Here is a 12,718-nt window from a genome sequence, read left to right on the forward strand (position 1 = left end):
AGACCTTGAGTTTATACCTGAATGTTACAACATTCAATACATACAAAACAAATGCCGCAGTGAAGGATTTACAAGACTGCTGCAGCTTCCACCTGCAGAACGTGATTACTGTGGCTTCGAATGCGACTGAATCGGAAACAGTATGATTGGGATGTAAAGAAACAAAGTCTATATCGCAGTAATGAGTTAGGAGCGCAAATAACCTGTGTTTGTATTCCTGGAATCAGAGAACTTAACAAAAACTGAGATTTAGGTGGTCGTTCGTAATCACAAAAAGACTTTTGTTTTCCTACTTGGAAGTCATCATTTGTGTTTATGTTATAACATTACATTACCTTCTTGTTTTGTTTTTTATATAATACAGCAGACGCCTAGGGTGACGTACTCATTTCTACCTCATGAGTCCATATATTTTTACTTCTTATTTTATTAGTTACAAAAGTTAGTTGGAAACTCTGCCAATGGTTTACTAGACTGTGTAACTAAAAGAAAGTGATATCTTCAGAGAGTTCCATATTTATTAGCAAGATAGTTGTGCATATTCTCTTCAGGAAAAGTTGAATATGACTGATAATTAGGGGAAAAATGGATCGTCGACTAGGTGCTTCGTATTTCCATCGGACAGTTAAAACCTAGCTATGAGTCGTTGATGATATTGTTTATCGTAAATAAAAACAATACTTGGAAATTGTGCTCTAGTCAAAATCTTTTCTCGTACGCTTTTTTTCCTAAAGAAAAAATCCTTGTTCCTTTACATGTAACGTACAGGACCATTGTGCACACCCAACACTATCTTAAAGAGCTGTTGCAGCAGTGTCTAGCACAGGTCTGGGATCTCACACACAAAAGGCGTGTACCTACCGTGCTGAAGCCTGTACAGCAATAACCCAAGTAGCAAAATGGGGACACATTTCGTATGTAATATACCAATAAAAGTACATTCTTTGAGGCATGCAACATAATTAAACTGATTTTAATCTGGTGGAAGGAAAAACAATGATAAATTTTTGAGACTTTTATGCAAAATACATTTTTTCTTGTGTACAACAATGATCCCTCACACAGAACCCAGGACTCTTGTCATGAATAATCTTACCTTCGATGTGAGTTTTGGTTAATAATTAAATAATCTTTTAAAGAATCATTACTGGACTTTCTTCCAGTCACACCACATACACTGATGCACCACACTTGTTAACCTTTGTATATGTTTTTTTTTTATTTTGTGCGTTAGACTATGATAGGATGGGATTCACCCGACCCTATAAAGTGGACAATTAACCCACTATGCACTGCAATATCTGCCTAGGTGAAAATTCTCAGAATTTTTTTTATCCTCTGCGAGCCAGAGAAGGAGCCACTCTGGACAGAGATGAACATCACTGCCGTACAGTACACTGACACATTCATTTTAAATCGTTTACAGCATCTATTACAAACTGAGGTTCTTCGGGATGTTCACAATGCCTGTATCAAACATTTTTTTTTCCTTCAGAATGTTAACAACGTTTATTGTAAATAAATAAAAAAAGGAATCACGATGTTTACTACGTCAATCAACATTACAAAATTTTCTCGAGAAATCTCTGCATTTTGCTATCGCCAATACACAAGGTTGCTAAAATGTCATTTGCAATTATTTAGAATTTTCTGTGCTGACAATACGTTATGCATCGACACTTGTTTTTCTAAAGTAGATTTCACAGGTCGTTACCAATGTCCTCAAACAACACAGATTTCTAACCTGCTCTAAAACTATTCCTTATTTCCTCACACCCTTTCGTAGCAGTATGGAACTTTCATCATAAATGACTCTTATTTAAGAATATATATTTATTATGTTTTTTAAAGTATAGTAGTATTAGTTATTTCTCTATGCTGCAATGTTATCACACTGTTTACCCTGGAAACCGCAAGGAAAAGTCTAAAATTCAGTAAAAAAGAACAGATTATATATATATATATATATATATATATATATATATATATATATATATATATATATATATATATATATATATTTAACACATCGGCCGTCTCCCACCAAGGCAGGGTGGCCCGGAAAAGAAAAACTTTCATCATTCACTCCATCACTGTCTTGCCAGAGGCGCGCTTAAACTACAGTTTTTAAACTGCAACATTAACACCCCTCCTTCAGAGTGCAGACACTGTACTTCCCATCTCCAGGACTCAAGTCCAGCCTGCCGGTTTTCCTGAATCCCTTCATAAATGTTACCTTGCTCATACTCCAACAGCATATCAACTCTTAAAAATCATTTGTCTCCATTCACTTTTATCAAACACGCTCATACATGCTTGCTGGAAGTCCAAGCCCTTCTCACACAAAACCTCCTTTACCCCCTCCCTCCAACCATTCATAGGCCGATCCCTACCCCAGCTTCCCTCCACTACAGATTTATACACTCTTGAAGTCATTCTATTTTGTTCCATCTTTTCTACATGTCTGAACCACTTGAACAACCCCTCCTCAGCTCTCCGGATAATAGTTATGGTAATCCCGCACCTCCTCTTAACTTCCAAACTACGAGTTCTCTGCATTATTTTCACACCACACATTGCCCTCAGACATGACATCTCCTTTGCCGAATAGGTAAAAGTTGTGATTTTGGCTTAAATAGCAAAACTCTTCCTGCCGAATAAGGCAAGCGAAATTTTGTGTATGCGATAGTTTCACAAAAATCATTCTGAGCCTAACGGAAAAAAAATATTACATTGTGTTTGTTTATTATTAACCTATTGCAAACTTATCTAAAATATATTTAGTTGGATTAGGATGAATTAAATTACGCTTGTTATAATAAAGTTAGGTAAGTATTCTAAGGTTCTTTTGGTACAATTGTTTTTATTTTTAAATTAACATAAATGAAAAAAAATCTTTAAACGTATAAGAGAAAATTTTAGAAAGGACAATTTTAAATAAGTTCTTGCTAAATGACCAATTTTACCTATTCGACACGACATACATATATATATATATATAATATATATATATATATAAATATATATATATAAATATATATATATTAAACTTTAAGTCTAATTAAAAGTAGATATGGTGCACAGGAAAGCCCCGAAACAGAGGAAGATCATACAAGTGTTGTCAGCCCACTGCTACTGTAGTGAACACGGACCAGGATTGCAACATTTGTGAGTATTGAATATGCTGTTATCTGCACTTGGTACCTTCTGCGACGCGAGAACCTTCGTGATTCTTCCGGAAGTTCATAATACTCCGTCAACAAATTGTTTTGAATCTTAAACGAGATGAAAAACATAGAGCCAGTAAGCTAGCGGAAACATAGCTTCTGGTATATAGCCCGGCATGCTAGTGATTTCATAAATAATAATACGTAGCACCGGTAATACAGCGGATGCTTAGCCACTGAGCGGGATCATCATCATTGTATGAAGACACTTTTCCAGTTTCTTGACGAATAAAACACCATTTAAATGCCCTGAATAAATTACCTGGAACCTTTAATGTTCAGACTACAGACTGTGACTACGAAGATTTTGTAGATGTATCCTCCTCACGCTTATTATTACCTCAGACGCTCTAAATACGTTACTATTAGTAACTAGCAAACTTATAGTGGGTGAGGATTCTAGCAAGTTGCACCCTCGTCTCTTTGATCTGCTACATGTCTGAACCAGCACCTTACTAGGAGTTATCAAAGTCTTGGGGAACTCATAAAAAAGGCCTTCTAGATGGGACGCTATAATTCTAGATTTCCACAGCTTCAGGATCATTCTAGGAGACGTTTCTATTCCTGATGAATACCCTGATGCATACGTTTTTAAGGTGCATTCAGGTCGTTGGTGACCTTGTGTCTTCAAACATTCGTCGAATGCAATTAAGTTCATGTTAATTAGCCTTGTGACTGCAGATGATCTAACCAACACTGTTATGATTGGCTGATAGCAGCCCCAAGGCATTATTAGATGTAGTCAGTCTGTTTATCTTAGTGACTACGAAGTAGTAGTAAGCTTGTACACACAGACTACGAGCCGTTCTAGCTGGAACGCTAGTTACCAATTTCTCAGGAGAGCCATGGCGTTCTGGGGGCCACCTGCCGACCTTAATGAACTCTCAGGTGTACCATAATTAGTATTTCATTCAGCGAGGTTATTACGGATGGTTGCTGGTAGTCCCAGTACGTTGCTAGGAGTCGTCTGTGTCCTTGGTAAACTTGTAACTGCAGGCATTGTAGCCCTCCAACTGAGACGGAGGAACCTCCTCTTCAAACGGCACCACCTTCTGTTGGCTCATGGCTACTCGAACCTGCAGAAGATAAGCTTTTTAGCCTTCGTGAGGGGAAACAGGGAGACATGGACTAGGAAGACGGGAAAAGGTAAAAAGCAAAAAAAACAACAAAAAAAAAAGAGAACAAAAGAAATTATATGACACAGAACAGGTGCAAAAAACTCTTCAGTCCCTCATTAGGACTGAAGAAGTCACTTTTTGTGAAACGTTTCCTCTCATACGTGTCCCAAACTGTATATAAGTGACTTTTTTTCCACGTATTGCCGGTGTCACCATTTATTTTCAAATGTCAGATAAAGAGGGAAAGTTAAAAATGGATAGGAAAATGAAAAGGATGACACAAATTCAGAAGACAAGAGACGGGTGAGGACACAACGAAAAGAAAATAAAGACATGAAACGCCAACTCAAAAGAAAGAAAAGAAAAACGGGAGGCAAAATCTAAACGATACACATAAGAATTCGTGGGTAAGAGATTAAAGAAAAGATTGTTAATGTGAAGAAGTGAAAGAAACAACTAAGAAAGAAAAGTAAGAACTATCTTCAAGAGAAGAGAAACACAAAAAATTATAAAAAAAAAAAATAAATTGAATGAAATTCTGAAAAAAAATTGATAATAAATTAAGTAATTTCAATAATAATAATAATAATAATAATAATAATAATAATAATAATAATAATAATAGTAAAACTTACTAAAAATTAGAAGAATAGAAAAAATGCTAATAATAATAATAATATAATAATAATAATAATAATAATAATAATAATAATAATAATAATATGTTCTCTTTAAGTCTATTAAAACTTTATTTTACAAATAAATACATGAAAGTGAAGAAATAAAGTTTTTAAAATTCTGTTGAGTAAACATGTATCACATCCAGAATTTAATGCTCACAAAAAAAAAATCATAAATACTTCTGTGTCAACATATCACAGATTTTACTCGTATACACCGAGAAATGTATTTCTCTCGTCGTATATTATACACTGAGAATTTACTTTAATCCCTATTTTAGGGATTTAAATATTGTCTGTTGGTGAAAAAGTTAGATGCAGCCTTGATGATCCTAGTGTTAGTCGATAGGTTTTTAACCCTCATTACAGCAAATTATTTATTAAAACTAAGAAGTAACGAGTTATATCACGACGATGAAGATCTTCGTAAACGTTTGTTTACTGTTGGCCTTTCTTATTATGTCCTGCTTGGTTCATCTCTGTAATGCTGTTTGACTGTACTGTGTGCTTTTCTGTTCAGAGAACTGTAAAGTACGTTTGTAACTTTTTTGACTATCGCCCACAAGATGGGTATGGAGTGACATCCTCCAACAGGATGGGTAGGAGTGACATCCGCCAACAGGATGAGTATGGCATGACTACCAAATACAGGTTGGGTAAGGGGTACCTACCACTCACATTATGAGTGTGGGGCATCTTCGCACACAGGATAAGTAATGGGGATGACTACCGGACACAGAATGGGTACTGCAGCGTACTGCAGAGCGATGAATGGTACTGTAAGGTATTTTTGTGTCTTGCTACAAAGTGAAGTAGAGTGCTACAGGGTGCTGCATAGCGCTACAGGATGTTGCAGAGCGTTACATATCGTAAGGTGTTGTAGAATGCGTGGGACCAGCACAGCTTTAAGAGAGATACAGAGACCGGAAGACCAGAAGTTGCCTTGAGAAGATATAAAGACCAAAATATACCTGTGTATTGTGATGGTGCTGATACAAAGTTCATATCGGGTGACACATTTCAACAGTACTTGCCTGTGTAATACCTCTGTACCTTCTGATTGTGTTTTCGTGTTTTGTACTCCCTGATACGTGTGTGTGTGTGTGTGTGTGTGTGTGTGTGTGTGTGTGTGTGTGTGTGTGTGTGTGTGTGTGTGTGTGTGTGTGTGTGTGTATGTGTGTGTGTGCCTGTCTGTGTGTGCACTCACCTAATTGTGGTTGCAGGGGTCGATACTCAGCTCCTGGCCCCGCCTCTTCACTGATCGCTACTAGGTCCTCTCTCTCTCTCTCCTTCCTGAGCTTTGTCATACCTCGTCTTAAAGCTATGTATGGTTCCTGCCTCCACTACATCGCTTGCTATGCTATTCCACATCCTGACGACTCTGTGACTGAAGAAGTACTTCCTAGCATCCCTGTGACTCGTCTGAGTATTCGGCTTCCAATTGTGACCCCTCGTTTCTGTGTCCCCTCTAGAACATCTAGGTGAGTACAAATAGGAAGCGCGTCTGTCTGGCGCTCACCAGACGGAGGATCGAGCCTCCAACACGTCTTGCACTGGATGACTCACTTGGGTTTAGCGCTTAACATGGATTAATTAATTAATTAATTGTGTCCCCTCTCTGGAACATCCTGTTTCTGTCCACCTTGTCTATTCCACGCATTATTTTGTATGTTGTTATCATGTCTCCCCTTACCCACCTGTCCTCCAGTGTCGTCAGACCGATTTCCCTCAACCTTTCTTCGTAGGACATTCCCCTGAGCTCTGGAACTAGCCTTGTTGCAAACCTTTGCACTTTATCTAATTTCTTGACGTGCTTGACCAGGTGTGGGTTCCAAACTGGTGGTGTATACTCCAGTATGGGCCTGATGTACACATTGTACAGTGTCTTGAACGATTCCTTACTAAGGTATCGGAACGCTACTCTCAGGTTTGCCAGACGCCCATATGCTGCAGCAGTTATCTGGATGATGTGTGCCTCCGGAGACGTGCTCGGTGTTATGGTCATCCCAAGATTTTTCTCCTTGAGTAAGGTTTGCAGCCTTTGTTCACCTAGCCTATACTCTATCTGCGGTCTTCTTTACCCTTCCCCAACCTGCATGACTGCATTTGGTAGGGTTGAATTTGAGAAGCCAGTTGCTGGACCACGTGTCCAGCCTGTCCAGGTCTCTTTGTAGTCCAGTCTGATCCTCATCCGATTTAATCCTTCTCATTAACTTCACATCATCTGCAAACAGGGACACTTCAGAGTCTATTCCTTCCATCATATCATTCACATATATCAAAAATAGCACTGGTCCCAGGACTGACCCCTGTGGGACCCTGCTCGTCACAGGTGCTCACTGTGATACCTCATCACGTACCATGACTCGTTGTTGCCTCTCTGTCAGGTATTCTCTGATCCATTGCAGTGCCCTTCCTGTTATACGCGCCTGATCCTCCAGCTTCTGCACTAATCTCTTGTGAGGAACTGTGTCGAAGGCCTTCCTGCAGTCCAGGAAAATGCAATCAGCCCACCCCTCTCTCTCTCGTGTCTTACTTCTGTTACCTTGTTATAAAACTCTAGAAGGTTTGTGACACAGGATTTGCGTTCCATGAATCCGTGCTCCACCACTCTCCTTTTGATAATCTTCTCCATGACTTTGCGTACTATACACGTCAGTGACACTGGTCTGTAGTTTAGTGCCTCGTTTCTGTCTCCTTTCTTAAAAATGGGGACTACATACCTCAGGTAGTTGCCCAGTTTCAAGGGATGTATTGAAGATTGTGGTTAGTGGCACGCACAGCGTCTCTGCTCCTTCTCTAAGGACCCACGAGGAGATGTCCGGACCCCACGCCTTTGAGGTATCGAGGTCACTGAGTAGCTTCTGCACCTCCTCCTCCGTTGTTTGTATGTCATCCAGCACCTGTTGGTATATTCCCTGTTGGTGTTCCCCTCTGTGCTGTCTTCTCAGAACCTTTCCTGTCTCTACTGTAAATACTTCCTTAAATCTCGTGTTGAGCTCCTCACATACCTCTTGATCGTTTCTTGTGAGTTCCCCACCTTCTTTCCTCAGCCTGATCACCTGGTCTTTGACTGTTGTCTTCGTCCTAATGTGTGTGTGTGTGTGTTTGTGTGTGTGTGTGTGTGTGTGTGTGTGTGTGTGTGTGTGTGTGTGTGTGTGTGTGTGTGTGTGTGTGTTTGTGTGTTAATTTGGTACTATAACTGTCTGAAATTACATTTAGGGTAATTATTAATTAGTAATAAATATTTTCAGAAGAAGAAATTAAGATGAAAAGAGTTAGCAGAATAAGAAGAATTGCTCTGCAGTAAATGTTTAAATAGTTATAACTCTGGCAACATCTTTCCAGTTATTGTTACCAAATAAGACAAAGTCACCTCATTAAGTTTTCAAAAGAGTTCTAACTCTCCGCAATCCTTGGATAACAAGTCCCATTGAAAACAAGAAAATCCAATGGGACACGTATCACGGATCTCGATCGTATTTCCATACCCTATTCAGACAGGTGCCTCATTATTGAACTTTCAGCACTGTATTTGCAGAGCGTCAGCTGCGAACAACGGCTGTGAAATCACTCCTTACACCAGACGTCCGGCTTTTTCAATTGTTTTTGGTATACGTCACTGCATGGAAAGTTTATCCTTAGAAATTTCAGAGTTGAGTCATTTTGGGTTGTGTTCCGTATTTAGTCTGCCTATGATTCTTTAATATTTTCTAACTGTTTATTATATGTTTGTCTGTCTGTTTCTCTGTCTGTCTGTCTGTCTGTCTGTCTGTCTCTCTCTCTCTCTCTCTCTCTCTCTCTCTCTCTCTCTCTCTCTCTCTCTCTCTCTCTCTGCTTCACCCTCACTTTTTCCTTTAATCAAGAAAAGAATAATTTGGTCGTCCCTCACTTCCCTCCTACTTCAATCTTCTTTGTTACATTGTCCCTCTCTTCATCTCTTCATCTTTTCTTCCTTTTCTCTCCCTACCTTGCTTCATTCTTCCTCGCTCCATCTCAATTTCCATGTTTTTTCATCCATTTCTCTTCTTTTTTCCCATTCCGCATTTCTTCCTCTCTCTCTCTTTCTCTCTCTCTCTCTCTATCTATCTATCTATCTATCTATCTATCTGTTTACCACTTCTCTTCTGTTTCCTCATTTCTGTTTCCCTGAAATACTTCCTCTTTTTCCGCCTCCCTGTCTCCCTTCTTTCCCACCTCTCATCTTCCTTTCCTGACTCCCAGCCTCCCTGTCTACCTCCCTCCCCTCCAACCTCCCTGCCTCCCCCACCATCCATCCTTCCGTGCCTCTCTCCCTTCCCAGCATCCTTCCCCCCCCTGCCTGTCTCCCAGCTTCCCAGCATCCTTCCCCCCCTGTCTGTCTCCATCCCCAGCATCCTTCCCTCTTACCTCCCTCCCCCAGCATCCTTCCCTCCCTGCCTCCTTCCCCTAGCATCCTTCCCTCTTTACCTCCCTCCCCAGCATCCTTCCCTCTCTGCCTCCCTCTCTCACCAGCATCCTTCCCTCCTGCTTCTCTCCCTACCTCTCACCTTTTCCACATCACGCAACACACGCAAGAGGTTGTATCCCGCCAGTAGCTTCAGGTCATCAAGGGACCATGACGGGTCAGCCAGCAGCTCCGCAAAAAGGTGAGGATACCTTGACACATCCTCCAGCCCCTCAGGCAACCTGCGAAGGAAGAGAGACAGAGAGTTAGTGCTGAACAAGACGGCAGAGTGGAAGGCGGATAGAGATAAAAGAGTGAGAAAGGATGCCTGATCGCATACTGCAACTCTTCGGTAAACTGGAACGGAGGAGATGGGAGACTTCTTCCTGCCGGAGAGGGAAGAGGGGAATGCCTGGACGCATAAGACAATCCTTCCGGAAACCTGGAAGGAGAGAAAAGGGAGGTTGAGAGGTTCCTTGATGTTTCCTCCGCACTTGCAGGACGCGTCCTGTTAGTAGAGATAGAGAGAGAGAGAGAGAGGGAGAGACAAGAAGGAAGACTGGCGAGGGTAGAAAGAGAGCAGCAACACAAATCTATACCACAACTTTATTCTTGTCTTTTACAAGTTCAGGTGGTTCACATAACTTGAGATGAATCGTGCTCTCTCTCTCTCTCTCTCTCTCTCTCTCTCTCTCTCTCTCTCTCTCTTTCTGTCTACTTCTAACGTTACTCGCAATCCTTCCCAAACACAAACAAAAATTTAAAAGAGAATTAGAAGAGTACATGATAAAGGAAGATGCAGGAGAACTGAGAGGGAAGCAGGCAGTGTTCCCCGTCAAGTGGGCTGACACGGCATTTATCACTCTTATAGAAATCATCTTTCAAACCATTATTTTTTGGTGCTCAAATCTCCAACTAACATTTTTCTCTCTATTTTCTGTATTATATTATACTATACAAGTAGACGCGTTACACTCCACTGTTTTTTTTTTTTTTTGTTAAATATTTAATTCCTATGTGGGATTTTCTTGATGAAAATAGTACTTCAAAGTCTTTCATTAAGCAAATTTGGCTCTTCAAAGGTGAACTTTCTCTCTTGTTTACTCATGTTTACTCATGTTTACTCATGCAGAGCTAAACTTTCGGAACTTCTAAAATAAAAAATTGTAAAAAAAAAAGAAGAAATTTTGAAGCAAAGCCTTGTTCTTAAATAAAAAAAAATCATTCTTCCGGATCTAAACTTTCTCTATGGGAAATTTGTTTTCCTAGAGGACGCGTCTTCTGTCCTGGAATGAATCTTTGGAACTAGAAATTGTATATAAAATCGACCTGTCCAGTAGATGAATCTTTAGCTGACCTGGGATAGACCAGCCCCACCTGACCAGCCTTTCAGACTTAGTTACCTGCCATAGCAAGTGCGTGTGTGTGTGTGTGTGTGTGTATGTATGTATGTGTGTGTGTGTGTGTGTGTGTGTGTGTGTGTGTGTGTGTGTGCGCGTGTGTGTGTGTGTATGTGGGTGTCTGTGAGGGAACCACTAACTCATTTGGGTAGTGTACACTTGGTCATAACACTGTGGTGTGTGTGTGAGAGAGAGAGAGAACCACTAACTTATCTGAGAGAGTCAGTCCCACTTGCCTGGCGCTGTACGTGCAAGAATACTAACTGGAAATGCTGAACACGCATTTATTTAGAAATTTAATAATTTTCTCTTCAGCCTCCTCCTCGTGAAGTAGTCGGAGAGCATTCTTGTATATCGTCAGGTTTTGTGTTTACCGGGAAGCTGATTGATTAGCCTCAGGGGTGTTTGTGTTGTTCTTGTTTGTGAATTCTGCTGCTTGCTTTACTTGTCGTACGTCACAAGTCTTGTCGAGTGATAAAATATGAGATATATTGTACTTTGCTTAACGTACCGTGTACCACCTTGTTTAAGGCATCTCACTGTACCTTGTTAAAGTACCATGCTCTATGATTCTTATGGTTTGTATTGCACCTTACTTAAACAGCTTATCATGTTTCTTGTATCTTGCTTAAGGTACCGTCTTGTACCTTGCTTAAGGTACCGTCTTGTACCTTGCTTAAAGAACCGTCTTGTACTTAAGGAACCGTCTTATACCTCGTTTAAGGTACCGTCTTGTACCTTGCTTTAGGTACCGTCTTGAACTAATACTATTTAAGATTTCTAGCTTTCCATTGGCATGAAAAAATGTGCGAGAGGCTGTAGTGAATCTTCCGACTCTTTTTATAAGCTAAATGGTAAAGAATTCGGCTGACAACCAAAAGGAAGAGGGTTCAATTGCCCGGAGAGACGAATGGTGGTTAAGTGGTCTTGCAGGTGTTGCCACTATTCAACAGGAGTAAACAGGTGCCTGTTTGTTTCTCGATTCTTGTGGATGGCACCCAGGCCTAGTAACACAACTTGTGGATGGCATCCAGGCCTAGTGACACATCTTGTAGATGGCATCCCGGCCTAGTGACACATCTTGTGGATGGCATCCAGGCCTAGTGACACATCTTGTGGATGGCATCCAGGCCTAGTGACACATCTTGTGGATGGCATCCAGGCCTAGTGACACATCTTGTGGATGGCATCCAGGCCTAGTGACACATCTTGTGGATGGCATCCAGGCCTAGTGACACATCTTGTGGATGGCATCCAGGCCTAGTGACACATCTTGTGGATGGCATCCAGGCCTAGTGACACATCTTGTGGATGGCATCCAGGCCTAGTGACACATCTTGTGGATGGCATCCAGGCCTAGTGACACATCTTGTGGATGGCATCCAGGCCTAGTGACACATCTTGTGGATGGCATCCAGGCCTAGTGACACATTTTTGGTATATCTTTTTCTCATATACGTTTTTTTCCTCATATCCCTATCTCCAAGTCAAACTTTAATCCCATTTTCACCTACTTATTTCTTCGTTTCGTCATCTTTCATCTTCTCATTTTTATTGCCTCTTCACCTCTCACTTTCAACATTCCTCATTCTTCACTTTCAACATTCCTCATTCTTCACTTTCAGCATCCCTCACCTTTCACTTTCAGCATCCCTCACCTCTCACTTTCAGCATCCCTCACCTCTCACTTTCAGTGTCCATCACCTCTCACTTTCAGCATCCCTTACCTCTCACTTTCAGCATCCCTTACCTCTCACTTTCGACATCCCTCACCTCTCACTTTCGACATCTCTCACCTCTCACTTTCAGCATCCCTCCCGTCTCACTTTCAGCATTCCTCATTCTTCACTTTCAGCATCCCTTGCTT

At 40.8% G+C, this 12,718-nt stretch overlaps 1 protein-coding gene across 1 annotated transcript in view; it reads right to left on the bottom strand.

The window, feature by feature from the left end:
- Positions 1 to 3,057: 3,057 nt before the first annotated feature.
- LOC128691544 (uncharacterized) overlaps positions 3,058 to 12,718 on the bottom strand; it is a 504,586-nt gene continuing 494,925 nt past the window's right edge. Inside the window, exons 12-13 of the mRNA XM_070088746.1 lie at positions 9,555 to 9,693; positions 3,058 to 4,303 (exon numbers count right to left, since the gene is read on the bottom strand). Coding sequence (XP_069944847.1) covers positions 4,184 to 4,303; positions 9,555 to 9,693 — 259 coding nt within the window. The 3' untranslated portion in view covers positions 3,058 to 4,183. The remainder of the gene's footprint in view (positions 4,304 to 9,554; positions 9,694 to 12,718) is intronic.

This window comes from Cherax quadricarinatus, chromosome 26 (assembly GCF_038502225.1).
Source record: "Cherax quadricarinatus isolate ZL_2023a chromosome 26, ASM3850222v1, whole genome shotgun sequence".
Taxonomy (NCBI): domain Eukaryota; kingdom Metazoa; phylum Arthropoda; class Malacostraca; order Decapoda; family Parastacidae; genus Cherax; species Cherax quadricarinatus.